The sequence below is a fragment of the Suricata suricatta genome, chromosome 7 (assembly GCF_006229205.1).
Source record: "Suricata suricatta isolate VVHF042 chromosome 7, meerkat_22Aug2017_6uvM2_HiC, whole genome shotgun sequence".
NCBI lineage: Eukaryota > Metazoa > Chordata > Mammalia > Carnivora > Herpestidae > Suricata > Suricata suricatta.
The window spans coordinates 94,889,197-94,915,494 of NC_043706.1; the positions used below are offsets into that span (position 1 = coordinate 94,889,197).

Below are 26,298 nucleotides of genomic sequence, written 5' to 3' on the forward strand. Positions count from 1 at the left end.
GTAATAAGCACTCTTCTATCTTCAACTGCTCTCATTTACCATGTGTCTTATTAACAGGCCACTATGACAAAAGCCTTCCAGTTACCAAAACAACATCTGATTTTCAAATAGTACTATGTAACACAGTAAGTCAACAAAATATTTGTAAACGTAATTAAATACAATTGTATACATCTTTGTTTAAAAACTCATTTTTTCCCATACTTTCTAAATTATATTGGTAGTTCTCACCATTACTTAAATGCTTTAATAGTAATTTAAACACAAAAATATTGATATTACACTCTGTAATTTAAGTATTATATTAATAATATTACTTTATGTGAACTCTCACTGAGTTTAAAAATCTACGTTAGGGGTGCCTGGTGGCTCAGTGGGTTAAGCATCCAGCTTCGGCTCAGGTCATGATCTCACGGTTCATGGGTTCAAGCCCCGGGTTGGGCTCTGTGCTGACAGCTAGCTCAGAGCCTGGAGCCTGCTTCAGATTCTCTGTCTCACGCTCTCTCTGCCCCTCTCCTGCTTGCACTGTCTCTGTCTCTCAAAAATAAATAAAAACCATAAAAAAATTTATTAAAAAAAGTCTAGGTTAAATAACTTAGTACATTTCTATACAATATCTCCCAAACTATATCAAATTAAGCAATTCAGTTTTTAGATTCTGAATCCTTTTCCAATGTTCCCCATAACCTTAAAGGAAATTATAAATAATTCTGATAGCTACTGGCAGATTAAGATTTTTTAAATACTTAAACATATCTTTTAAGTTATTTAACTATTATGTGTATTTTTGTTTTCAATTTAATTGAGGCTAAGATATTTGTTAAAATTTAACAGTTTTTTGAAACTGTTAATTTTTATTTCTGTTAATATGGAACTATCTCCTTGTATGTATTATTAGATGGGATATATTTATAATTTAAATGTTTAACTTTGAAAAGTTTGGATGGAAATGATACATTTGAATGTATGGTCATAAAATATTTTTTCACTACTAGCAATTATTTCAAGAATTTCTTGAAGTATAATTAATACACATATACATGCTTCAAAGGATATCACTAAGAAAAATCACCCATAGAATGGGAGAAAATGTTTGCAAGTCATGTATCTGATAAGGGACTTAAATCAAGAACATATACAGAATTCTTATAACTCAACAACATGAAAAGAAAAATGTTCTAATTTAAAAATGAGAAAAGGACCTCCAAAGAAGATGCACACATGTTTGATAAGTCATTTAAACCCTAGTTTTAAATCCTAGCTCTACTACTTCCTGCTGGATAACATGGTTACAAGCCTTGAGAAAATGCTCAACGTCATTAGTCATCAGGGAAATGCAAATACATTCTACAACATGAACCAATATTGAAAACATTTTGCTAAGGCAAAGAAGTCAGTCACTGAAGGTCACATACTGTATGATTTCCTTCATAAGAAATGTCCAGAATAGACAAATCCATGGGACTTGAAAATAGATTTTCTACTTGAACGTAGTGACTGCTAGAAGCTGGGGAAAGAGGAAATAAGGAGCAACTGCAAATGCATATATGGTTTCTTTTTTGAGTGATGAAAATGTTTTACAACTGATTATGGTGGTAGTTGCATTAACTCTGTGAATATACTAAAAACCACTTTAGTGTTAGACAGGTTAATTGTAGGGTGTATGAAATAGATCTCAATAAAGCTGTTTAAGAAAATAAAGTACTATTTTGGTTTTCTTCACATCAAGACCTATTAGTTTATATATTTGCAAGGAGAAACTTAACATGGCAAGTATTTACCTCTACCTATTTATAAAGGCTTTAAATAGGTTACATCAAAAAAAAGTTGGGATGCCACTGGCTGTTTTATATAAGTGATGAATCATGGGAATCTACTCCTGAAGCCAAGAGCATACCGTATATACACTCTATGTTAGCTAATCTGACAATAAATTATATTTTAAAAATTATATATCTATAGAAAGAAGTTGGTTCAATCATGAAGATATCTACCATTACATTCTACTTTTTGCTTTTTCCAGTGATATCTTCTAATATTTGTATTCAAGTTTAGGTAGATTATCTAACTTGCACTTATACTAAAAATGTTACTCAACAAAAATATATTTTGAAGAAAGGGATATAAGAGACATACTATATATATTATTTAATAATAATTCTTTATGGAAAATAACTATAAATTATGTTCTAAATAGTTTCATTTCTTTTTGTGTAAAAAAAAAACAAAAAAAATCAAAAAGAGGAATTTGAGACACAATGTATTCTATCAAAGTATAAAATGTCATTTTACCACTAAAGTTTCTACCATTATTTCAGTCTGTAATGTGTTGTTTTTTCCGTGATATCCTTGATTTAATACTCAGCATAGAATACTTTAATCCTACATACTAGCAATTTGGTTTTTTGGGGGGAAATATTCATTTAAAATGGGGAGTAACATTCAAATAATTAGATCAGAGTTCAGAAATTTACATTTTTTTAATGTTTTTTTTTTAATTTATTTTTTTGAGAGACAGAAAGAGACAGTGTGAGCAGGGGAGGGTCGGAGAGAGAGGGAGACACAGAATCCAAAGCAGGCTCCAGGCTCTGAGCTAGCTGTTAGCACAGAGTCCCAACGCACGGCTTGGACCCACGAACCGTGAGATCATGACCTGAGCCAAAGCTGGATGCTTAACCGACTGAGCCACCCAGGTGCCCCAGAGTTCAGAAATTTAATATGCACACACAAAAGAATATTAAAAGGGATTACATTCTTACAGAATCAAACCTAAAATTTCAAGTAATTTTCAAATAACTTATCTCTAGGATAGAAGTATACAAATAAGTTATAAAGGAAATAAAGAATGGAGGAAAAGTCTGGCTAAAAATTTTATGTGAAAAAACTAAAGGCTATTTAATATACAAAGAGAAGAGGCAAAAAAGAAAAAGAGAATAGAAAAGCCAGAAGAGTCTCACTAATGGTATTTATAGATAATTACAACATGTACATCAATGGTCATGGATAAAAAAGACTTATGATAAATCTGTGTTTAATAGTGTTCTTAAATATATTGCTCATCTCACCAAATCCAAAATATATATGTAAAAGAAAATATAATATGAATAAACTTACATTCTTCTTCCTTAGGGTCAAGCTGTGTAACACTAACAGATAAACGGTCCACACGTTCTTGTAATGAGTTAACTCTGAAGGAAAAACTATGTGCTTCATTGAACAATTCTCCAAATATGTCTTCAGCATATTTACCTATGCAAAAATGAAACATGTACCATAAATTTAATGTGATGATAGATAAATATTCAAACAATTTAACATTTAAAAGTGCTATCCTAATGAATTTGGCATTTATTTTGGAACTACTTTATACAACCCTAGACTAAAAGTAACAGAATTGAGACAGAGTGGTGAAACAACAGAAACCCTGGGAAATCTGGTTTTAAATACTAGTTCTACCACATCCCGCTAGGTGACTTGTGTCTAAAATGCAAGTACTCTCCCTGCTTTATCCATACCTGCCCATCTGGTGAGGGTTAGAGAACATTATGATGAAAAAGTACATACAAATAATACATCTTTTAAATCAGTGTTCATAAATAAACTCTATGCTAGAACTGAGTTTCAGGCAAACTGGCAGAATCTAAGAGTCTTCATAAGCCCAGCAGAAAACCAGTCTCAGATATGCCCAAAATGTACATTCTGAAAATTTATGAGGTATTTTGTACTTTCTTGTGCTAGTTTCTTAAAAAAATCATCATAAATCTAAAATCACTGTATTTTCTCTAGTCATATAAATTTCTATTACTGAAAAGAATAAGAGAAAATAATCCTATTACAAATAGAAATTTCTATCTAGTAAGTAAAGTAAGCCAAGGGAAAAGTTTAGACAATCTATAATGAAAAATATTCAAGTGTTTAGAACACATAAAGTAATGCATACTTACAATATAAAGATGAGTCAATTACTATATATACCTTTGAATAAAAAAACTGATGGTCTTCCTAAATTAAAACATTTTAGACCCAAGCATACTGTATAGATTAAGTCTAGGTCAATAGTAAACTCTAGTAAGACAGTTCCTGAGACAGAAGTAATAAGTATTTATTAAAAGAATTCTTTAACCTCACTAGTTTATATTTGAATAATATTGCTTTTTTTCCCAAAGTATTTCAATATAATATCCGTTAAATCAACAAACATTTAATGAGAGCTCACCCTGTGCCGGCCAGGTGTATGACCTACTGAAGGCACCAAAAAAAATAAAACAAAATTCCTGGCCTAGAAGAGTCATAATCTTTAAGAAAGAAAAATCAGAACTTTGTCTCTATAATAAATTAAGAACTTTAATGTTTCTATAAAGATATAATAAAAAAGAATAGTTTTGTATATATTCATTTACTCACATATGTCTTTAAACCAAATTGACTGAAAATGTCTTATGTGCCAGACCATGTACCAGACCCTGGAGATATAAAAATGATGGAAGAAGGTCTCTGCCATTGATGAATTTTGAACAGAGGGAGAAACAGACATCTAAACAAATATGAAAAGCAATTTAATAAATAAGTCCAAATCTTTGTTCCATTTACTTTGAGACCTTGGTATCAATTTCCTCACACCTGTAAAATAGGGATAAAAATATCTGCTTGAAAAAGAATTTATAAGAAAAGGAGACACAGTGAGCAAAGGACCCGGCAGAGTTCCACATACAGGGTAGGAGGTCAACAATGGGCAGCTCTTACATATACAAAGTAAGAGCCACAGAACACAGACAAAGAAGCACCTAACTTTGAATGTGGGATGGTGTCTGAGATGTTTCCAGAGATGGTTTCTCTGGCAGATAAGGAAAGTATCCCAAGTGCCAAGTGTAAGCCATTCATTTTTTCAACAAATATTAGAAATACAAATGCTAGGGGGGAATACAGAGATAGAAGAGACCATTTCATCCCTAAGAGAGGTTAGTTTAATACACGGATCCTTAATTTAAGGAATTATATGCAGATTTTTTAATGCATTTGCATTTTTCTAGAGAGAAGACCCATAGTTTTTCAACAGATTTTTTAAAAACAGTCTATGCTTCGCCCACTATGTTTAAGTGGTGATGTACTTCAGTGGATAAAATAAACATCCCATCTGTTCTCTTTTCATATCTGTTCTTACTTTCCAAATCTACCTGCTCTTTTTCTTCAAGATGAAAGGAATAAGGTTTGCAATGTAGAACTGATTGGGCATGCATGTGAATTTGAACTAATCTTAGCTATTCAAGAACCTACCTGGCATTCTTGCCCCTGAATATCTATTATGTTAAAAATCTGAATCTTCTCAATTAAAATTCTATGTCTTCCAAAATCTGGGTCCACCATATATATCCCACATCATCTGTCACTTTAATCCTCCTTACATTTTTATTTTTGCCTCTATTCACTTGTCTAATTCTTCATGCAGCTAAAAATGTCTTCCTTCCTCACTCTTCTCCATTTTCAAATTCTTTTGTTCCTTAAAGGCCCAATTCAATTCATATTTCATTCAGCAAGCCCCCTCTAATGACTTCACCTTATGCTTATCTCTTTTCTCAGTCTCTATAATCTAAAACTCATGATTTTAATTATATACATAATCATACTGTTCAGAATAACTTCAGTATTTATCATACTCAACTCTTCAATTCAAATCAGGTATACTCTTTTCAGACAAGAACTTTGTAGCTTTATCACACAGGAAAGTGTTCAGCGCTATCTGTCCATTGTCTGTGTTTCTAATTAGTCTTATCAAGCCAATCTATTTATCCTCCCTCCTATCTTGCTATCTGTCAGATTTAGGCTCTATCAACTCATCTTGGCAGCATGAACTGACTGTATTCAACAGAAGAATGGCTTTGGGAAAAGAGAATGGTAAAAGACACCTCAGGTGATTAGAGTCTCAATAGTCATTAAGTAAAACAATAGTGAGATGGGAAAGAATTTTAGTATAAGAGAAGAAATTTATAGAAAAATTAATTCTATGTTTTTAATAATTATCTATTATCTTTTAGAAAACAGAATTGTGTTCTACTATGAAAAACATTTTTGTGAGGAAGAAGTCAGGAGGATGTCCCCTAAACCAAGGCCAACAAGCCAGGGGGTTTCCCTTTCTTACTGTGTTCTCTTAACACTTTTAGTGCTAATGAACATCTCAGTTGCCTAGAACCATTTTGGATAGCCAAGCTTACTAGGTAATTCAGAGATCATTTAATGAACTAATTATTTTAACTATTTTGGATGTATGCTGATGTAAAATCTATTCTAAGCCTCCCTGTCTTAAATAGAAATACAAAATTAAAGATATCTTAACCTTTTCTTGAGAACTCAGTGATGATTTAATTATGATATCAAAATGTTCTAAGCTAGAAAGCAGTCTTTAAATGTGTAAGAATATCTGCTTTTACATGAAATGGCCTTTTCTGGTTTTTATATTGCTTTCCCCCTTATGTCACTTCTTCGAACTTTGCTGTAATCTACTTCTTTTGGCTGGCTTAGGTAATACCTGCTTCTATTTTTATCTCCCCCATACCTCCTCTTTTAATGCTCTGAAGCATAAATGTTTGGGAACCAGATCATCAAACCTGTCTGAACTATCCAAGTAAAAGTAAACAGGCTCTGAGAGAAGGATCAGTTGGTTATTTGATGTGCATAGTCTTTAGTGCACGGGCTTATTTATTCTGGGTATCTAGGGGCCTTTTACATTTAATTCTAGATTCCCAAATATGTCAAGTGTGGAAAGCTGCCAGAGAGCTTAATTCCAGGGCAGTAAACTATTGCAACACCTTGCTACAATATTTTATGGGTTTTCTTGTTTTAAATCTCTATCGACTGCTTAGAAAATGTCTACAATGGTCTCTGATTTCGAATCTGAAGCACCAAAAACCTAATTTAGCTATATTTTTACAAAATATTTCTATTTTCAGAGTTCAGCTACCACATGACCACATGCCTACTGATCGATGTTGCTTATGAAAACTATACCAGACTTGAATATTCCTTAAATTTCCATCTTTAGGTTATATATAAAAAATGGGTTAGTAAAGAAATGAAAACTCTTAATCATTATATTAGTTCTCAGCTCTATTTTGGGAATATACCTAAAACCATATGCCTGTATTAGATCCAAAATTCATTTTAAGAAATACTAACTAAACTTATTAATGTCATTTCTATGCTCTTAATTATATTTTAGTATTAACTGATGTACTCATGTACACATAGTAATACAAATTTTTATATGAAATCATGTTATGTTAGATTCAATTAGTGATAGGTCAAAAAAAGGTCAGCAAATGTCTTTTAAAAATATGGTTAATCACATATTAATATCTAGGACTCTTCTTTTGACATGTCACAAAATTATATTCTATATTGACTTTCCCAAGAAAGAAACAGGTAAACAATGTTAGTGATTCACTGTCAATAACTAACCTGAAAAAATAACTACCAAAAAGGGACAAAATAATTAAATTCAAACAAACACCCTTTTAATTTTAAAACTATTTCATAGGCAATGTAGAAATTTAGTGTTATCACCAAGAGCGTTCAAATATAATTTTTATGTTGCTCAGGCTATATATGTGTATGTTAAAAGGCTCTCACTTGAAACAAAACAGATTAACAAGTTCTCTTCATCTTGTACTCAATTATAAAAAGGAAGGACAAAAGTTAAAAGGAAGAGTTAATTTTGCCTATAAGTACAATCTACATAGGTAGGTATGGCTAAGATATATTTAAGACCACTTAGAGAATACATCTAGGCCAAGAACATCTTTTTTATCTTTAAAATGAAATACTAAAAAAATGAAATATAAATGTCTTATTAAAAAGTTAAGCTATGAATTCACAAGACAGATTTAAAATTTTCTAACATTAAATTTAGAATAATAGGAAATTATTTAATTCCTTAATTTAGTAGCTCTGCTCTAGAAACACATTGCCTGTCTCTTCTTCCCCGTCTTGTCCCTTCCATTGGCATTTACTATCTGGCCAATCTCCTTACCTTTTGTCTGTCAGAAGCCCAGCTCACTTGCTATTTTCACATCATGCTGCATGCATATCAGACTCTTGACTGATATCTTAATGTCCTTTACACAACTCACTTGACTAACCTAATCCTCTAACTAGTAACTACCCCATACCTTTTACTGTTAGATATTTGATAACATAGGAATATTTCCCTAGGCTTTACATAAAGAAAGGGAAACTAGTTTCCTAACACACAAATTGCAGTCACTAAAAAAGTAATAGTGATAATGAGCAGGCAAAAGTACAACCCCGGCCCAATCTTTCATAGATCAAATCATATTTTAAAAACAATTTCAGTAATTCTTATCCATCATGTGATGCTGTTCCTAACATTCTGTCCTTACTTCTCTTTCCCAGAGGAAACATGCAGAGAAGTTATTCTAAAATTCATTATTTTATTTAAAATGACAACATTTTTCAAGATAATTTTATACTCTTCTCACCAAATATCCCCCCCAAATTAATCACAAGAACATCTAAAGCTTAACATTCTGGTTTACAAAAAATATTTTTCACTGATATAAAAATACTTACTTAGGCTACTTAGTTGTCTAATTATATTTGCCAAGGAAATATTGGTTACACATTCTAGTTCATTCTTAATGCCTCTAGGCAGTGCTGTGTGGCACAAGTGCCTTGGATCGATGTTTCTTTTCACTAATGGCATCTTGAGACAACCTCTGTGCCAGGTCACCTGTAGGAAACCAAACAATAAATTAACATTATCTACCTGCACTCAACACAGAATAAGCCCTCCCCTTTCATGTTTACTAACAAAATATTTGCCAGTATGAAAACAATGAAAATGGAGTTATCAACTAAATGAATCAAAACTTATTTTCTTTAATTATTAGAACATCAACATTATATAAAAATTGAAAAAAAACCTTTCAAAGTCCATTGCTTCATAATGAATTCATAATCACCATTACTATTATTCTCTGGTTTAAAACCACTATTTTGACTACAATTAGGGGTTTTGTTTTAGAGAGATGGTGTGAAAGGTCTTCTCTAAGGAAGTGCCTATGAGGATTAAAGAAGCTGGAGGAATAGTATCAAACGTACACTTCCATATAAAATGTACCAGGCATTCAATGGCTCAGAGATCAAATAGTCCAGCTAGTCCTACATCTTCAGTGTCATCAACACTGATCAAATCTTTAATTGATCAAATAGTTCAGCCTTCTTCTAATTATAGGCAGCCCTTACTTCCTAGGCCTCCCATCTGCACAAATTTCAGCTACTATAGGTTTAGTTCAATAATACCATCCCCAACAACCTGGTTCCAATACCACTTTCCAAACTATATTAACTGCAACTGCATAAATACAAACTTCTTTGCTAGCACTTCAGTCTACAAAGCACTATGTTCCTAAGAGATGTATATCATGATCAATGACTGATCACTTGTTTCCAAAGTTGGTTGGTGCCTAGTCATTCAATTCGCCTGCCTAAAGGTAGCTGGGTTACCTTCTTGCCTCCTAAATCCACATAAAATTTTACAAAATGGGTTAACTAAAGAGTGAATTGGCCAACAAAGATAAAAGTACAGCAAAGAAATGAAAAAATGATAAAGATGGAAGTGAAACTGGATTCAAATGTAAATGGAGTAACAGAAGAAATAGCTAATTGTGGGAATGTTGCCATTATCACAGTTTGAGAGACTCTAGATATGCAGTCAGAAGAATTAAGGAAGGCAAGCTTATGGACATAAATGAGGAAAGTAGTTGCGGCAAAAAGGAAGATATCCCTGAGGAAGTGATTGCTAGCAAAAAAACTTCACATTAAAGAAACTCTTGGAGATTACTTCCTGACATTGAAAATGCAAAAGTAAAATGTTGAAAGCTGATCCAAATGGACAATCTACCAAGGCACAGAAAAGATGCTCACTCTGCTAGATCTGCTATGCTAACTTATTACACAAGGAGATGGTGAAGCACTGTTCAAGCTACTCTTGGTAAAGTTTTCTACAAGGAAATAAAACACTTTAATTCTAATTGTTTTTAATATTTTATATTAAATTGTAATAAACTAGTATTAGTTTTACTGGTTTTTTTTTTTTCATTTCTCCCTATCCATTTATAACCAACACAGGACAGTTTTTAATGTCTTGACAAATTTTTTTAAAGATCATGGAACAACTGTAATTTTTCTCACTGATTATTAATATCACTATGTGGTTTTAGTTTGTATGGTCATTTTTTGGTCCCACACTACCATGCAAGTGAGGACTACCTGTACTTACCGCTGATAAATAATGATTATGAAGAAAGTTCTTTCAAAATATTATCCTCATCTCAAAAAAGGGTGGATGGCTTTTATGGTGATTAAAATAGTGCTGTTGGGGTAAAATTCAAAAGCGGTTTGGAGAGAAAAACTCTCTTACTCTTCCTTCTACTTCAGTTCCAATATTAGATTCTTTTTCTTATTCCTTGGTGATTCTAATGGTCACTTATGTAACTCAACATCTTGGTGGCAAAACGTAAAATAAAGTCTAACAATTTCATCTCTTAAATCCTGAGAAAACTGCCTAACTCAAGTTTTAGAGAGTTCCCAACACTATCTTTAATGTAGGAATCCTTGATCATATTGGGAAAGGGAGAAAAAAATCCTAAATGCTAAAAGGTATAATTTAATTAGCAAGCAAAACTAAAATTGAATTCATTTCAGTATTTTTAAATATTGCAAATGATACATTTTCTGTATAAAAACAATAAAAATAACTAGGGCACCTGGGTGGCTCAATTGGCTAAGCCATCTGACTTCAGCTCAGGTCATGATCTAACTTGAAAGTTTGAGCCCCACACTGGGCTGTCTGCTGTCAGCGCAGAGCCCACTTTGGGTCCTCTGTCCCCCCTCTATCTGCCCCTCCCATGCTCCTGCTCTCTCTTTCAAAAATAAACATTAAAAGCAATTTTTTTAACTTTTTTTTTAAATGTTTTATTTATTTTGATACAAAGAGAGACAGAGCATGAGAGGGGGGAGGGGCAGAGAGAAAGGGAGACACAGAACTGGAAGCAGGCTCCAGGCTCTGAGCTAGCTGTCAGCACAGAGCCTGACGTGGGGCTCGAACCCACAAACGTGAGATCTGACCTGAGCCGAAGTTGGAGGCTTAACCGACTGAGCCACCCAGGGGCCCCCATTAAAAGCAATTAAAAACAATTAAAATACTTCATAGAATGAACCAATTACATATACTTTAACATCTTTTAATTCACCACTAACTTGCCTATTTAAGGGTGAAAAAATGTTTATTTAATAAAGAAGCTACAGTATATTGTGCTAAGACATGAAATAACTAATTCTAATAATTGTTAATCTGTTTTCTTAGGTCACAACTAAAAATACTTTCATAGCAAACAAAAATTTCCCAACTATTATGTAACCCATGTGGTTATAAAAGTAATTGTTTGCCAGCAATGTAAAAAACTAAAATAAATCCTATGTTTCTTCATCTATTTTCCTGGGTTCTTAGCTTAAAATTAAACTACCAATTATTGAAGCAAAATCAAGAGATTGAGAGTATACAAACTAAAGTCTATATCCCCTAAAGATTTTAAAATTATTTCTTAAGATAAAATAATTTAGTTAAAATTTCAATAAATTTGTTTCTTAATTTAAAGAATATTTTTATGGGCTTAATTTTAAATCCTGGTATGTTAAAATTAAAAAAAATTAGCTACAATACTGGTAAAAACATATTTATTAAACTAGCATATTAAAAACCCTCTTTCAGAAAAGTAAAGAAAATGAAACTATTAAAATTTTACCATAACAAAATTTTGATGGAATTCTAACTAAAATTATACTTTTGTGACTATTACAGTATCAATATGTTCTCTAAGTTATTTCAAGAATGTCTTCTGTTGACCCAAATCAAGACCATATTTTATCTATCTAAAAGTATAAAGTGAGGCACCTCAGTGACTCAGTTGGTTGACCTACTAACTCTTGATTTTGGCTCAGGTCATGATCCCAGGGTTGTGGGTCTGAGAGCCGTGTTGGGCTACATGCTGAGCATGGAGTTTGCCTAAGATTTTCTCTCTCTGTCTCCTCTGCTCCTCTCTCTCATTCATGCTCGCTCTCTTTCTCTCCAATCAATCAATAAAGCAATATGTAAAGTGCTAAATATAACCCAAGATGAGACATAATAGTGATTTTATGACTCTGGAAATCACAAAAATAAGTTATCTAAATTCTCATTTTCAGAACTCAAAAATGGTCTCTAATGCTTAAAGGATTCCTTTACTTAACAATTTCAAGAAACATAAAATAGTTGCTTTTAAAAAAAACTGCCATAAGATAATTATAGTTAATAACTGCTTTATGGGATATATAAAGACCATAAGAATGAAGAATATTCTATTAGGCCATTGATGACAAGTGATTAATTCCTTATACTCATACATTGATGAAACAAATAATCTATAATCATTAAAGAGTGTTTCTGTATTTATAAAATGATATTAATATTAAATAAGAAAAATTTTATGTTAAATTATAAAAACACAACTTTCAGTTTTTATAAGAGCACTGTTCAGACTAAAGGACTATATTATGTAACCTAAGAGAACAGGTTAGAATAAAACAACTATTCTAATAAAAACAAATTTCAGTATTTTAAATATATAAATTTCATAATTTTATTTATTTAATTTTTTAAAATTTATTTTTAAGAGAGAGAGAGAGAGTGCAAGCAAGGGAGGGTGAGAGAGACAAGGAGTTACAGAATCTGAAGCAGGCTCCAGGCTCTGAGCTAGCTGTCAGCACAGAGCCCCATGCAGGGATTGAAACCATGAACTGTGAGATCATGACCTGAGCCGAAGCCGGACGCTTAACCGACTGAGCCACCCAGGTGCCCCTAAATTTCAGAATTTTAAGGAAACAAATAATTTTTAAAAATTGTTTTAATGTTTATTTATTTTTGAGAGCGACCAAGCACGAGCTGGGGAGGGACAGAGAGAGAGGGAGACATAGAATCTGAAGCAGGATCCTGACTCTGAGCTGTCAGCACAGAGCCTGATGCAGGGCTCAAACCCACAAACTGTGAGCTCATGACCTGAATCAAAGTCAGATGCTTAACCAACCGAGCCACGCTGGCACCCCGGGAGCAAATGATTTTTAATAAACATCCTACCTCCCTAAGATTAGAAGCTACTTAATTATGTACAACTGAACAATTAAATTATTTGAGCACAACTATGTTTAAATAGAGATATGTTTTTCATGGAAATAGTTTTTCCAATAAAGTTCTATGCAAATGACAAAAAACTATAATTCTGACATACACAGGGATTAAAATCATATAAAACATTTTTGAAATACTAATGCATAAAATCATTTCACATTAATGTATCAAATCTAAATGTATTTATTTGTATTAAAAATTGCTTTTAATGTTTATTATTGACATAGTAACAGAGTGTAAGTGGGAGAGTGGCAAAGAGAAGGATATAAAGAATCTGATGCAGGCTCCAGGCTCTGGGCTGTCAGCACAGAGCGTGACACCGGGCTTGAACCCACAAACCATGAGATCATGACCTGAGACAAAGTCGGACGCTTAATCAACTGAGCCACCCAAGCAACCCATATCAAATCTAATTTAAAGTACTTGTTTCAATTACGTAAAACCATGGGTCTTAAAATAAAGTGATTTAAAATACATAAAAAAGCATGCTTAAAAGTATATAAAAAACAGAATTATTATAACTTACCTTTCCCCCAATCTACAATGTATGTATCTTAAACTGTTTTAGTATTACAAATACGCTGAAATAGAAAGTAACTGAACTTATCAGTGAATCAACAGGCTTATATAAAAATAACATCTCTCTCTTCTGTTATGAGGTAAACTTCAAGATTACTAATCATACATTTCAAAAATTCTATATATAAAGACATGACAAAGCCAAATTAGGTATTCACAGGATTAAAGTCATGCTGAAGACCTCTAGTTATTTGGTGTTTTGAGATGTTCTGGCCCCAGTTAAAGAATCTGCCCTAAAAACAGTGCTGTTTTTACCAAAAATAAATAAATTGGTAGATAATGACATCTTTCATCTGAAGTTACAACAAAGTATTAAATTTTGATAGGTTAAGGTTGAAAAGAAATGAGCTACATATTCTGCAATTCATTATGGACACTACTGTTAGACTCAAGAAGAAAACTGGAGGCTAATGAAATAACAAATAGTATTAAACACCTATAGAGCAGAAATGAAATTCAGGATTGTTAAGTAAGTAGTAAGATTCACTAGATAGTAGTAATTATGTGATTCCTTGCCATTTTCAAAGAAAAAAATATTTTTAAATTAATACAATCACCACAGATACTTGACAAATCATTATACAAATATAATATTGTTCCAAGTTTATTTTTAGTGGTTTAAGAGATGTTAATTTGAAATTTGAGGTTTATAAACCAAAAATGTTGATTAAACTATATGAAAAATAAGATCAAGTGTTCTTTATAGTATTAAAAAGTTGATACTTCTAAAAACAATAATTCCCTATCAAATATGTTGTACTTTATGAGAAATTACACTATTGATACACTGCCATCCATCTATTCATCTAGCTGTTCACTTACTGAACACCAATGACTCAAGCACTGTGCTAAGTGCTAAAGAAAAAGGCATGAGCAAAATCAGTCTCCCATGGATTAGCTAGAATCAAGTATCTAATTATTCTTATGGTAAGTGCAATGAAGTAAAAGTACTGGGCACTATAAATAGATCTATTTCCTTAAGGAAATAATATTTAAATTGAGACCAGTGGGATTATTAGGAGTTAGCTAGTGAGGCTGCGAGAATTAGAGCATATGTGTATTGTTTGTGTGTATGTTTGCATTCTAAATTAGAAGGTGCATTAGAGAAGGTAAAGGCTCTGAAGTGGGGAGGGGCTTGATGCACCTACACAATACGATAGCAGTCCGGTCGACAGGAGTGTAGTGAGCAGAGACTAAGAGTCAGCAGGGGATCAGATCAAGTAGAACCTTGATGGTTATGCTGAAGATTGTCAAGACTATTCTAACCGGACAGCATTCAAGAATTTTAAGGAAAAGAGTACCGAGATCAGGAATCACCATTCATTCTAACTGCTCTATGGAGACTTGGTGGGGAACGAAGCAATGGCAGAATAAATGCAGGTGGACCAATTAGAAGATGGAGTTAGAAGATGACTGAAATAGGGGGACGTGGGTGGCTCAGTTGGTTAAGCATCCTACTCAGGCTCTGGTCATGGTCTTGTGGTCCGTGGGTTGGAGCCCCACATCAGGCTCTGTGCTGACAGCTCGGAGCCTGGAGCCTGCTTCAGATTCTGTGTCTCCCTCTTTCTCTGCCCCTCCCCCGCTCATACTCTGTCTTTCTCTCTCTTCCTCAAAAATAAACATTAAAAAAAAAAAAGAAGGCAACTTAAAGAGTCCAGGTAATAGTGATGGTAGTCATTTGGACTAGGTGATAGTAATCTAGAAGCATGTCCATTCAATATATATCCTGAAGGCAGAATCAATAAGACTGATGATAGGTTAGATATAGGGGTGAAGTCCAAATTTGCGGCATAAGAAACTTTCTGTTGTCAGTCAAAAACTAAAAGTTATTTCTGAAGCAGATCTAATATATCAAAATATTATTCCTATCCATAGAATCTATGGGATTAGGAAGAGATTTATGACCAACACACTAGTAATAAGTACAACCAGGTATAACTGGGATCACAGAGAGAAAAACTTAATGATATTTAGAGCAGAGCATTAACCAAAACTGATTATCAAGGAGATGAAAGAGTATTTAGTGGCTTTCTTCTTTCTCTTTATTTTTATTTTTTCCTTATATTTCATTATTCTCCTATATGACATATGCTCACTTTACCAATTTTAGCCCCACAGCAGAAATCTTGTTCCACCTAACTCTTTTGTTCCCCTACATTGTTCCCATTCTCTATACCCTCCCTGTAACCTGAGTTCACATGACTTTTAGACTAGAGGGCCAGAGTGAACACAATATTCCTAGCATTTCACCTTCCAATGTCCCCAGCCAAATGAACTGTCCAGTCATCTTCTTTCTGGAGGGAAGAGCATGGCAAAAATGTGTATCAATATTACTAAAAACTCAATTTCTCCAATGTTTAACTGTACCTTTCTTTTCATGTGTACAAAACCCCAAAATGGATAGTGACCACTGACAATGGCAATAACCACACTATTTTGTGGGACTGTACATTCATTATGAGACAAATTTCACTTCTTTCTCTTTTGTTGAAATTTACAACTCAAATGAGAGTTTAAAAGATCCCCTCAAGTATCTTAAGGCTATAACTATGAAGCCAACATAGACTTAAAATTAAATACAAAAATACAAAACATATAAAATTCAAAATAACAGTATTATAAGACTCACATTATTTGCTCTATGAATTTTGTACTGACTGCTCCAAAAATCTGCTTTATTTTGTTCATGTCTATCCTACTATATAATAGCCTTTCCTTTATTTGAGTTACTGTGCAATTTTATCCATATGTTACCTAACTGAAACTCATTTAGGCTTTAATGTGTTCAAATACAACATTTTGGTGAAAGTATGTTCTTGTAACATAAAGGTTAGACTCAAACAATTAAAGTTGTAGTATGTGGCACCAAAGTTATGCTAAACACAATCATAAACAGAGATACCAAAACCACTTCACAAGACATCTAAATGATTCAGAATATGCTTTCATTATATCTTTTTAAAAGAATTTTTAAAACAAAATAAATAAACAAACAAAAAGCAGAATCAGCCTTTAAATACAGAGAACAAACTGATGGTTTCCAGAGCGGGGAGAAGTAGAGAGATGGGCAGAATGGGTGAAGGGGAGTGGGAGATACAGGCTTCCGGTTATGGAATAAATATGTCATGAGAATAAAAGGTACAGCATAGGGAATATAGTCAATGATACTGTAATACCATTGTATATTGACAGATGGTAACTACACTTGTGGTGAGCACAGCATTACATAAAGAGATATTGAATCACAATACTGTACACCTAAAAGTAAAGTAATGAGTCAACTATACTCAAATTAAACAAATTTAATGAAATAAAGAATTTAAAAAAATTTTAAATTCACATAGAGAACTCACAAACATCCAAAAATATGTCCAGGATGAGAACCATTCTAGGCCAAGCCAGAGATATCACTCAGGAGGTGGAATGAGTTGTTCAAAAGACAGGGTTAGGAACAGAACCTATTTGTATACATGTGCGTTTTTATCAAACTCTATTGCTTCTTTCATATTAAGATGTATTTATATAAAGTGAACTTTAAAAAAACATTCTAACAATTCGCTATTCAGGGACTGAGCAAAATTTCACTTAGGAGGAGAATCAAAAAGGATTCTTCCACAAACCAAAACAGATGGACACACATTCTTAAAAAGGAGAAAAGTACATCAGCTTATGTATCATAGATGATAAAAGCCCATCAATGATCTCCTTCTGTATCTGATTTATGCCAAAATATGGAAAATTTCACCCCCCCATCTTTCTTTCATGTTCTTTCTTCTCTTATCTCTACATATGTATTTCTAAATACTGACTCTTTCTTGATGTCCCCATGAATAAAACCAGTAAGTCAATAAGCCTTGAACTAAAGTCATTATTTTTTTCTAGCAAAAACTTAGTTCTTATATTTCTTATATTAGCTAATAGCTCCAAAGTCAGTCTATTAGAATCTTCTTTGACTCCTTTCAATCTTACCATACCCATCTCTACAAAAATATCTATTCAATTCCTAGCAGAAGACCTATTGGTATCAAACTGTTGGTATTTTCCTTAAAAATTTTGAAAATATTGATAATCTTCCAAAACTTTGGATAAATTTGTATTTCCACATCCTCACAAACATGTGGGCTTTCCAATGCCCATGTTATATATTATATAAGATATATCATAATTTATTTGACATTCCCTTAATGCTGGACATTTTGGCTACTTCCAAATTTTTATTATAATACTGGATAAACTTACATTATATAAATTTTTATACAAGTTCCTGGTTATTTACTTGGAGTATGAAAAGTTCAAGATCCTTGAAATATTTATTTCCAAATTGCTTCCAGTAAAATTATTCCATTTTCATTTTTACCACACATGAGGATATTTTAATGTTTTCTCAGCTCCATTATTTACTATCTAGGAGATCACTTATATTTCAATTTCCTTACCTTAAAATAAGGAAAATAACACCACCTAACTCAGGGGTATTTTACGAAGGTTAAGAAGGTTGTTAAATGCAAAGTTTTTAGAAAAGTCTTTGGCACTCCTAGACGACCAATGGGTCAGAGAAGAAATTAAAAGGGACATCAGAAAATATCTGGAGACAAACAAAAATACAAACATAACATACCAAAACTCATGGGATGCAGCAAAAGCAGTTCTTATAAGGAGTCTTATATATCTTATATAGTGATAAATGCTTACATTAAGTAAAAAGAAAGATTCCACATAAACAACCTTAATATACACTTGAAGGAAACTAAGCCCAAAGTTAGAAGAAGGAAGGAAATAATAAAGTTTAGAGCACAAATAAATGAAATAGAGGCTCAAAGACAGTAGAAAAAAGTCCATAAAATTAAGAGTTGGGTTTTGAAAAGATAAAGAAAATTGACAAATCTGTAGCTCGAATAACTGAGGAGGGGAAAAAAAGAAGACTCAAATAAACAAAATCATGGGGTGCCTTGGTAGCCCAGTCAGTTAAGCGTCCTACTTCAGCTCAGGTTGTGATCTGATGGCTCATGAGTTCAAGCCCCATGTCAGGCTTTGTGCTGACAGCTCAGAGCCTGGAGTCCGCTTCGGATTCTGTGTTTCCCTCTCTCTCTGCCCCCCAAACCTCATGCAAGTGCACGTGCCGCTCTCTCTGAAAAATAAACATTAAAAAAATTTATCAAATAAACAAAATCATAAGTGAAAGAGGAGACATCATAATTGAATCAGAAATACGAAAGTTCCTAAGCAGCTACTATGAACAATTATGTACCAACAAATTAGATAACCTATTAAGAAATGGGTAAATTCATAGAAATATACAACCTAACATGGCATTATTATGAAGAAAAAGAAAATATGAGCAAACCAAAAATGGTAAGGAGATCAAATCAGTAATCAAAAACCTCCCAACAAAGAAAAGCCCAGGAACAGATGGTTTCACTGGTGATTTCTATCAAACATTTAAAGAAGAATTAAAGCCAGTCCTTCTCAACTCTTCTAAACTACTGAAGTTTAAAGAATACTCTCGAACTCAATTTATGAGGCCAGCTAATTACTCTGATACCAAAGCCAAATAAAGAGACTACAAGAAAATTAAAGGCCAATTTCCAATGAATACAGATGCAAATTCTCAGAATACCAGAATACCAGAATTCAACAAGCACTTTAAAAGGATCATATACTATAATCAAATGGTAAGATTTAACTCTGAGATGCATGGATGGTTTGAACATACCCAAATCAATAAGCACAATAACCACATTCACAAAATGAAGGATAGATAACATATGACCATCATAACAGATGCAGAAAAAGCATGTGACAAAATTCAACATGGTTTCATGATAAAGCTTTCAAAAACTGGATATAGAAGAAACATACCTCAACATATTAAAGGTCATATATTATAGCTTTATTTACATAAAGCCCACAATTATTATCATTATTGAAGAGTGAAAAGCTAAAAGCTTTCCTCTAAGATTACGAACAACACAAGGGTACCCACTCTAATGATTTATATTAAACTTATTATGGAAGTCCTAGCCAGAGCAATTAAGAAAAAAAAAAAAGAAGTAAAACTGTATCTATATAAAGATGACATATTATACTAGAAAACCCTAAAGACTACCCAAACGCACTGTTAGAACTTAAAAATTCAGTAAAGCTGCAGACCACAAAACCAATATACAAAAAATCAGTTGTATTTCTATACAGAAACAACAAACCACCTGAAAAATAAATAAAGAAAACAATCCTCTTTCTAATAGCATCAAAGCCAAAAAATACTTAGAAATAAATCTAGCCAAGGAGGTGAAAGATCTATAGAATGAAAACCATAAGACACTCATCAGGGAAACTGAAGAAGTTTCACAAATAAATGGAACTATAGAGTCAATGCAATCCCTATCAAAATTCTAATGGCATTTTTCAGAGATACAGAAAAAACAACCCTAAAATCTGTACGAAACCACGGAAGACCCCAATAGCCAAAGCAATCTTGAGAAAGAACAACGATGGAAGCATCATGCTTCCTGATATTAAACAACACAAAGCAATAATAATTAACACATGTATAATACTGGCATAAAAGTAAATGCATAGGTCCATGGAACAGAAATGAGAGCCAAGAAATAAACCAATGCATATATGGTCAATTAATATTTGACAAGGGAGCCAAGAATCCTCAATGAAGAAAAGATAGTCCTTTCAATAGAGTGCTGGGAAAACTGGATATTCACATGCAAAAAAATAAAACTGAATCCCTATATTACAGCACTCACAAAAATCTTTAAAATGTATTTAACACTTAAATTTAAAAACTAAAACCATAGTTGCACTTGTATGGCTCAGCTGGTTAAGCATCTAACCATGCTCAGGTCACGATCTCAGGGTTGATGAGTTTGAGTCCTCCTTCAGGTGAGCAGGAGCTGCACTTCCAGTGAACACAAGTCCCACTTTTGGTGAGCCTACTTCTCTCTCTCTCTCTCTCTCTCTCTCTCTCTCTCTCTTTACTTCTCTCTTTCTGTCTCTCTCCCACTCATGGGTTTCTCTCTCTCCTACTCTCTGCCCTGGCACACTTGCACCCTCTCTCTAAAAACAAAACAAAACAAAAAAACTCTTGGGAATAAAATCTCAACATTGGTCTTGGCAATGATTTTACGGATAAGATACCAAGGGCACAAGCAACAAAAGCAAACTAAAATGCTCCTGCATAGAAAAAAAATCAACAAAATGAAGAGATAACCTATGGAATAGAGAAAAAAATATTTGCAAACATTTATCTGATAAGGGCTTACTATCCAAAATAGATAAGGAACTTAGAAACCTCCGCAGCAACTGAACTTGCAACCCAAGAATGAACCCCTAAATATCCAATTAAGAAATAGGCAGAGGAATGAATCGACATGTTTCTAAAGACAATGTACAAATGACCAAAAGATGCTCAACATCACTAATCTTCAGGGAAAGGCAAGTGAAAACCATACAGAAATATCAGCTCACACTTGTTAGAATAGCTATCATCAAAATACAAGAGATAGCAAGTGCTGGTGAGGATGAGGAGAAAAGGGAAACCTTGTGCACTGTTGGTGAGATTGTAAACTGGCATAACCACTATGAGAACCAATGTGGAAGTTCCTCAAAAAAATTAAAAGTAGAATTACCATATGATCTAGCAATCTCACTTCTATGTATATATCCCCCAAAGTGCAATCACTATTTTGAAAAGATATCTGCACCCCTAAGTTCACTGTGGCATTTATTTCACAACAGCCAAGACACAGATATAACCTAAATTCCCATCAGGGGGTGAATGGAACCTATGGCAAATATATACAATGAAATTTTACATCTTGCTATTTATGACAACATGGATGAATCCTGAGGGATGTTATGCCATGTAAAATAAGAGAAAAAGACAAATACTGTATAATCTCACTTATATGTGAAATATAAAAACACTGAACTCATAGAAGCAGAGCAGAATGGTGGTTGCTAGGGATTGGGGGTTGGAAAAAACAGGGAAATGTTGGCAAAAGGGTACAAGCTTCCAGTTATAAGTCAGTCCTGGGATGTTAACGTACAGCACGGTCACTATCATTAACAACATTGTATTATATACTAAAAAATCACTAGGTAGATCTTGAATGTGCTAACAACAAAAATCAGTAATGCAAAGTGATGGGTGCGTTACTGTGGTGATCATTTCATAATATATGTATCAAATTATCAACCTGTATACCTTAAATGTATACAATGTGATATAAGTCAATTACATCTCAAGAAAGCTGGGGGGAGGTAGTTAGTCCCTGTCATAGAGTAAGTGCACAATAAATATTACTACCATTATAATTTCTCACCAACATTAACTGTTTTAAGAGAGACAACTGATGGTACTCTGACTCATTTTGAAGTGGGAAAAATGATATGGAAGCATTGCTCTCTCTTAAGAGAGCAAAGAACATACTGACCCACATCTTTTCCAAGTTTAATATAACATGGGATGCATGAATATAGGTAGCACCTCCCCCCTCACTAGTGACTAGTCAGTTATCAGTTAAGGCAAAGAGATGGAAAGTTTAAGTTTGGAAAAGAGGATGAAAATAACTATATACACGGAAGTCTGCAAAGTCACAGACACACAGACACAGAAGCTCTCTGGAGCACAGTGGAAGGATTTGGGAAAGATGGAGAAATGGGTCAAACAGGAGCTGTTCAAAGTAGTACAAAGATGTGAGTTCACAAGATAACAGAAAACAAAGGCAGCTTGTACTTCTGCCAGCTGACTCAGAAATGAGATGAAACATAATGATATTATTTCTAGGTTTTTGAAAAGAGTATGGGCATTCTCTTTGGTTTATGCTATGGTCAAGGTGTCAAGAGATGATGCTATGGCATGCAGGAGTAAATACCCACTCAAACTTCACCACGTATTGTCCTACAGCTAATTATTTGCATTTGGAGAGATAATCATCTCAGCTCTGACTTCCAGTTCAGTTGTTTCCTTCTAGAACTGTCTTCCTATGCTGTCCACTATAACATATTGACATTCTCTCCTTAATTGTCAAATAGTTATTTGAATATACTTTTATTTTCTTTAGTTGTATTTAATGTTCGCTATAAAGAAGTTGATTTGCTATTTTCCTGCCCACTCTTAGTCTTCACATAATTTTTTACCTTGGCACTTCACCACATATAGGAGTGTTCTGGCATTTCAAACCTGGGCATTTCAGGGTGTACTTTCTCTTCCTGAACATTTTTTCAAATATAAAATAAAACTAATATCAGGGTGCATAGGTGGCTCATTTAGTTAAGTGTTGGACTCGTGGTTTCGGTTCAGGCCATGATCCCACAGTTCATGAGTTTGAACTCCACATCAGGCTCTGAACTGACAGTGAGGATCCTGCTTGGGATTCTCTCCCTCTCACTCTGTCCCTCCCATGCTCTCTCTCTCAAAATAATTAACTTTATTTTTTAAAAAATATACTTAATAAAAAATATACTTAAAAATAGTAACAACATTAATCTCCACTGTTAATAGTTTTCAATTCAGATAAACCTACTTTAAGAATCTTAAGCTGGAAAACATACTAAAAGCCAAATAATTCATCTTTCATTTTGTAGGTAAGCAAATTTTACCTGAAAAAGTTAAGAAACTTGTCTATGTTATTAACAAAATTAATAGCAGAGCTATGATTAGATTTTAGATTTCCAGATTTTTAAAAGTTTATTTATTTATTTATTTATTTATTTGGAGAAAGCGAGAGAAGGAGGGAGGGGGAGAGGGGTAGGGGGAGGGAGAGAGAAAGAGAGAGAGAGAGAGAGAGAGAGAGAGAGTGAGCGAACACGCAAGTGAGCAGGGTAGGGGCAGAGAGAGAGGGAGAGAGAATCCCAAGCAGGTTCTGCACTGCCATCGTGGAGCCTGGCTCAGGGCTTGAACTCACAAACAGTGAAATCATGACCTGAGCCAAAATCAAGAGCTGGACTCAACCGGCTAAGCGATCCAGGTGCCCCTAGGTTTCCAGATTTTTAATCTACTGTTCTACACTTAATCTCTTACTATTTTAAAAACCCATTTTGTATTCTTGAGTCTCCCTAATTTCACAATACCCTAAAAAATGTTCAGTGTTATTTTGAAGTTCTCCAATTCCCAAACGACTACCTCCATTAAGAAATACTTTCAGATTATGTATTATGATCAAAATATAGGTGGTAAGAGATTTAAAAGAAGTAAAATACCTTCACTACCCAAAAGCTTACAAGATAATCAGAAAGCAAAGATATATGCCAAAAACTTAAAAAAAAAATGAATATATGGATGGCTAAGGTTTAAAAATAGGATGGGGCACCTGGGTGGCTCAGTCTGTTAAGCATCCAACTTCAGCTCAGGTCATGATCTCACGGTTTGTGGGATTGAGCCCTGCACTGGACTCTGCTGGCAGCTCAGAGCCTAGAGCCTACTTAGGATTCTTTGTGCCCCCACCTCTCTGTTCCTTCTCTGCTCATTCATGCTCTGTCTCTCAAAAATAAATAAACATTAAAAAAATTTTAACAAAAAAATAAAAGTAGGATAAAACAAATTATTAGGTATGCAGAGAGAATGTAATTAAAACAATCTACAGAGGTTAAAAAAGACAATACTGATAAAGACCTGTGCTATATTAACTCTAGCCCTATGTAGCTAAATTAAAATTAAGTAATTAAAAAATCAGTTTTTTCAGGGGGTGCCTGGGTGGCTCAGTTGGTTAAGCGTCTGACTTCAGCTCAGGTCATGATCTTGTGGTTCGTGAGTTCAAGCCCCACATCAGGCTTTGTGCTGACAGCTAGCTCAGGGCCTGGAGCCTGTCTTTGGATTCTGTGTCTCCCTCTGTCTCTCTGACCCTCCCCTGCTCATGCTGTCTCTCTTTCTCTCAAAAATAAATTAATAAAAAATTAAAAAACTAAAAAAAAAAAATCAGTTTTTTCAGTCACAGTAGCCATATTCAAATACTCAATAGCCACATGTGGCTTGTGGTTGTTTCATCTGAAAACACAGTTAGAGAACATTACACCATTACTGTAGAAAGTTCTATTGGATGGCAACTGATGCCCAAGATGATAAAATGGCAAGGAGGAAAGTCAGGCATAAGGGAAGAAAAATAAGGAAACTTGCTGAGAAGTACACAGAGGTAGAAATGAAAGAAAGACAAAAATGTAGTCAAATTGAAGACTTTGAAGTCTGGTATTCAATGAAGAACACATGATTCTTCTGGAGTAAAAGATCATAAACATTTGATTTTCAAGAATTTTTTTAAATTTCTATTTTTAATGTTTTATTTATTTTTGATACAGAGAGAGACAGAGTATGAGAAGGAGAGGGGCAGAGAGAGAGAAGGAGACACAGAACTGGAAGCAGGCTCCAGGCTCTGAGCTAGCTGTCAGCACAGAGCCTGACACGGGGCTCGAACCCACGAACGGGAGATCTGACCTGAGCCGAAGTCGGAGGCTTAACCGACTGAGCCACCCAGGCACCCCCGATTTTCAAGAATTTTAACAGATTTTAGTGTTTCCTATGGACTAAATGTGGAATAAGGAGGCAGTAAACTGCTGGATCATATTTGTGGTGTATATATATGTAGATAGATAGATATATATACACACACACACATATACATAGATACATATGTGTGTGTATGTATGTATATAGCTTTAGTAAATATCACTAAATGGTTTTCCAAAGTGCTTGAACCAATTTATAGCCCTACCAATTTACGATAATCCCAGTTGTTTGACTTCCTTGCTAACACATGCTATTATACACTAATAACTTGACTCAAGCAAGACTAACCACATTTTATTCTAAAATTTCATCTATCAAAAATTTTAATTTCTAAAGTCACTGGCCAATAAATAATAATTGTAATGAAATATTAAATATATTATTCTTGACTTAATCTTTTCTGGAAGTAAACAGCAATCAGATAAAGAAATAGTATTCCCTACAATTTGCAATGTAAGATTTCTGTAAAGTCAAGAATTCTATGATTGGTCTAACTAGTAACAGGATCAACAAAATGTACAGCTACACTAACTCATTTATTACACAAATTTAACTTAAAAGTAGGGATTTTAAAATATTAAATTTAGATTTATAGACCTACATTAAGTCACAATATTAATCACAATTTTCAGTCAAGAACTTGTGAAACTTATAAAATCACCTTTTTTCTATCATGTTCAATTCTTAGCTACTACTTCACTTCTCTATTTTCTCTCATGACCTGTGAAAGAAAATACAAATATAAGTATTGTTAACATTTTAGTTCTATTCTCTGACTTGGACATGGAAATGCTATGCTAAATCAAGTCAGTGAGAATAATCAATCTACATCTTATTTGCGCCTCACAATCATTCCTCTGCAAGTATTTATTATTATCATTACTATTATTTTCAGGTCTTTGTCGTATTTTTAGGAAAAAATACATAAACTTTATTTAGGTATAAATGAAACATGATATACTGCATG

General features: G+C 33.6%; 1 protein-coding gene across 6 annotated transcripts in view; it reads right to left on the minus strand.

Annotated features, from left to right (window-relative positions):
* Nucleotides 1–26,298, minus strand: part of WASF1 (WASP family member 1) — a 68,589-nt gene that overhangs the window by 10,374 nt on the left and 31,917 nt on the right. For all 6 annotated transcript variants that reach the window (XM_029945484.1, XM_029945483.1, XM_029945485.1 and 3 more), the window contains 2 exons: nt 8,584–8,743; nt 3,115–3,249 (listed from right to left, as the gene is read on the minus strand). In XM_029945484.1, coding sequence (XP_029801344.1) covers nt 3,115–3,249; nt 8,584–8,716 — 268 coding nt within the window. In that variant the 5' untranslated portion in view covers nt 8,717–8,743. The remainder of the gene's footprint in view (nt 1–3,114; nt 3,250–8,583; nt 8,744–26,298) is intronic.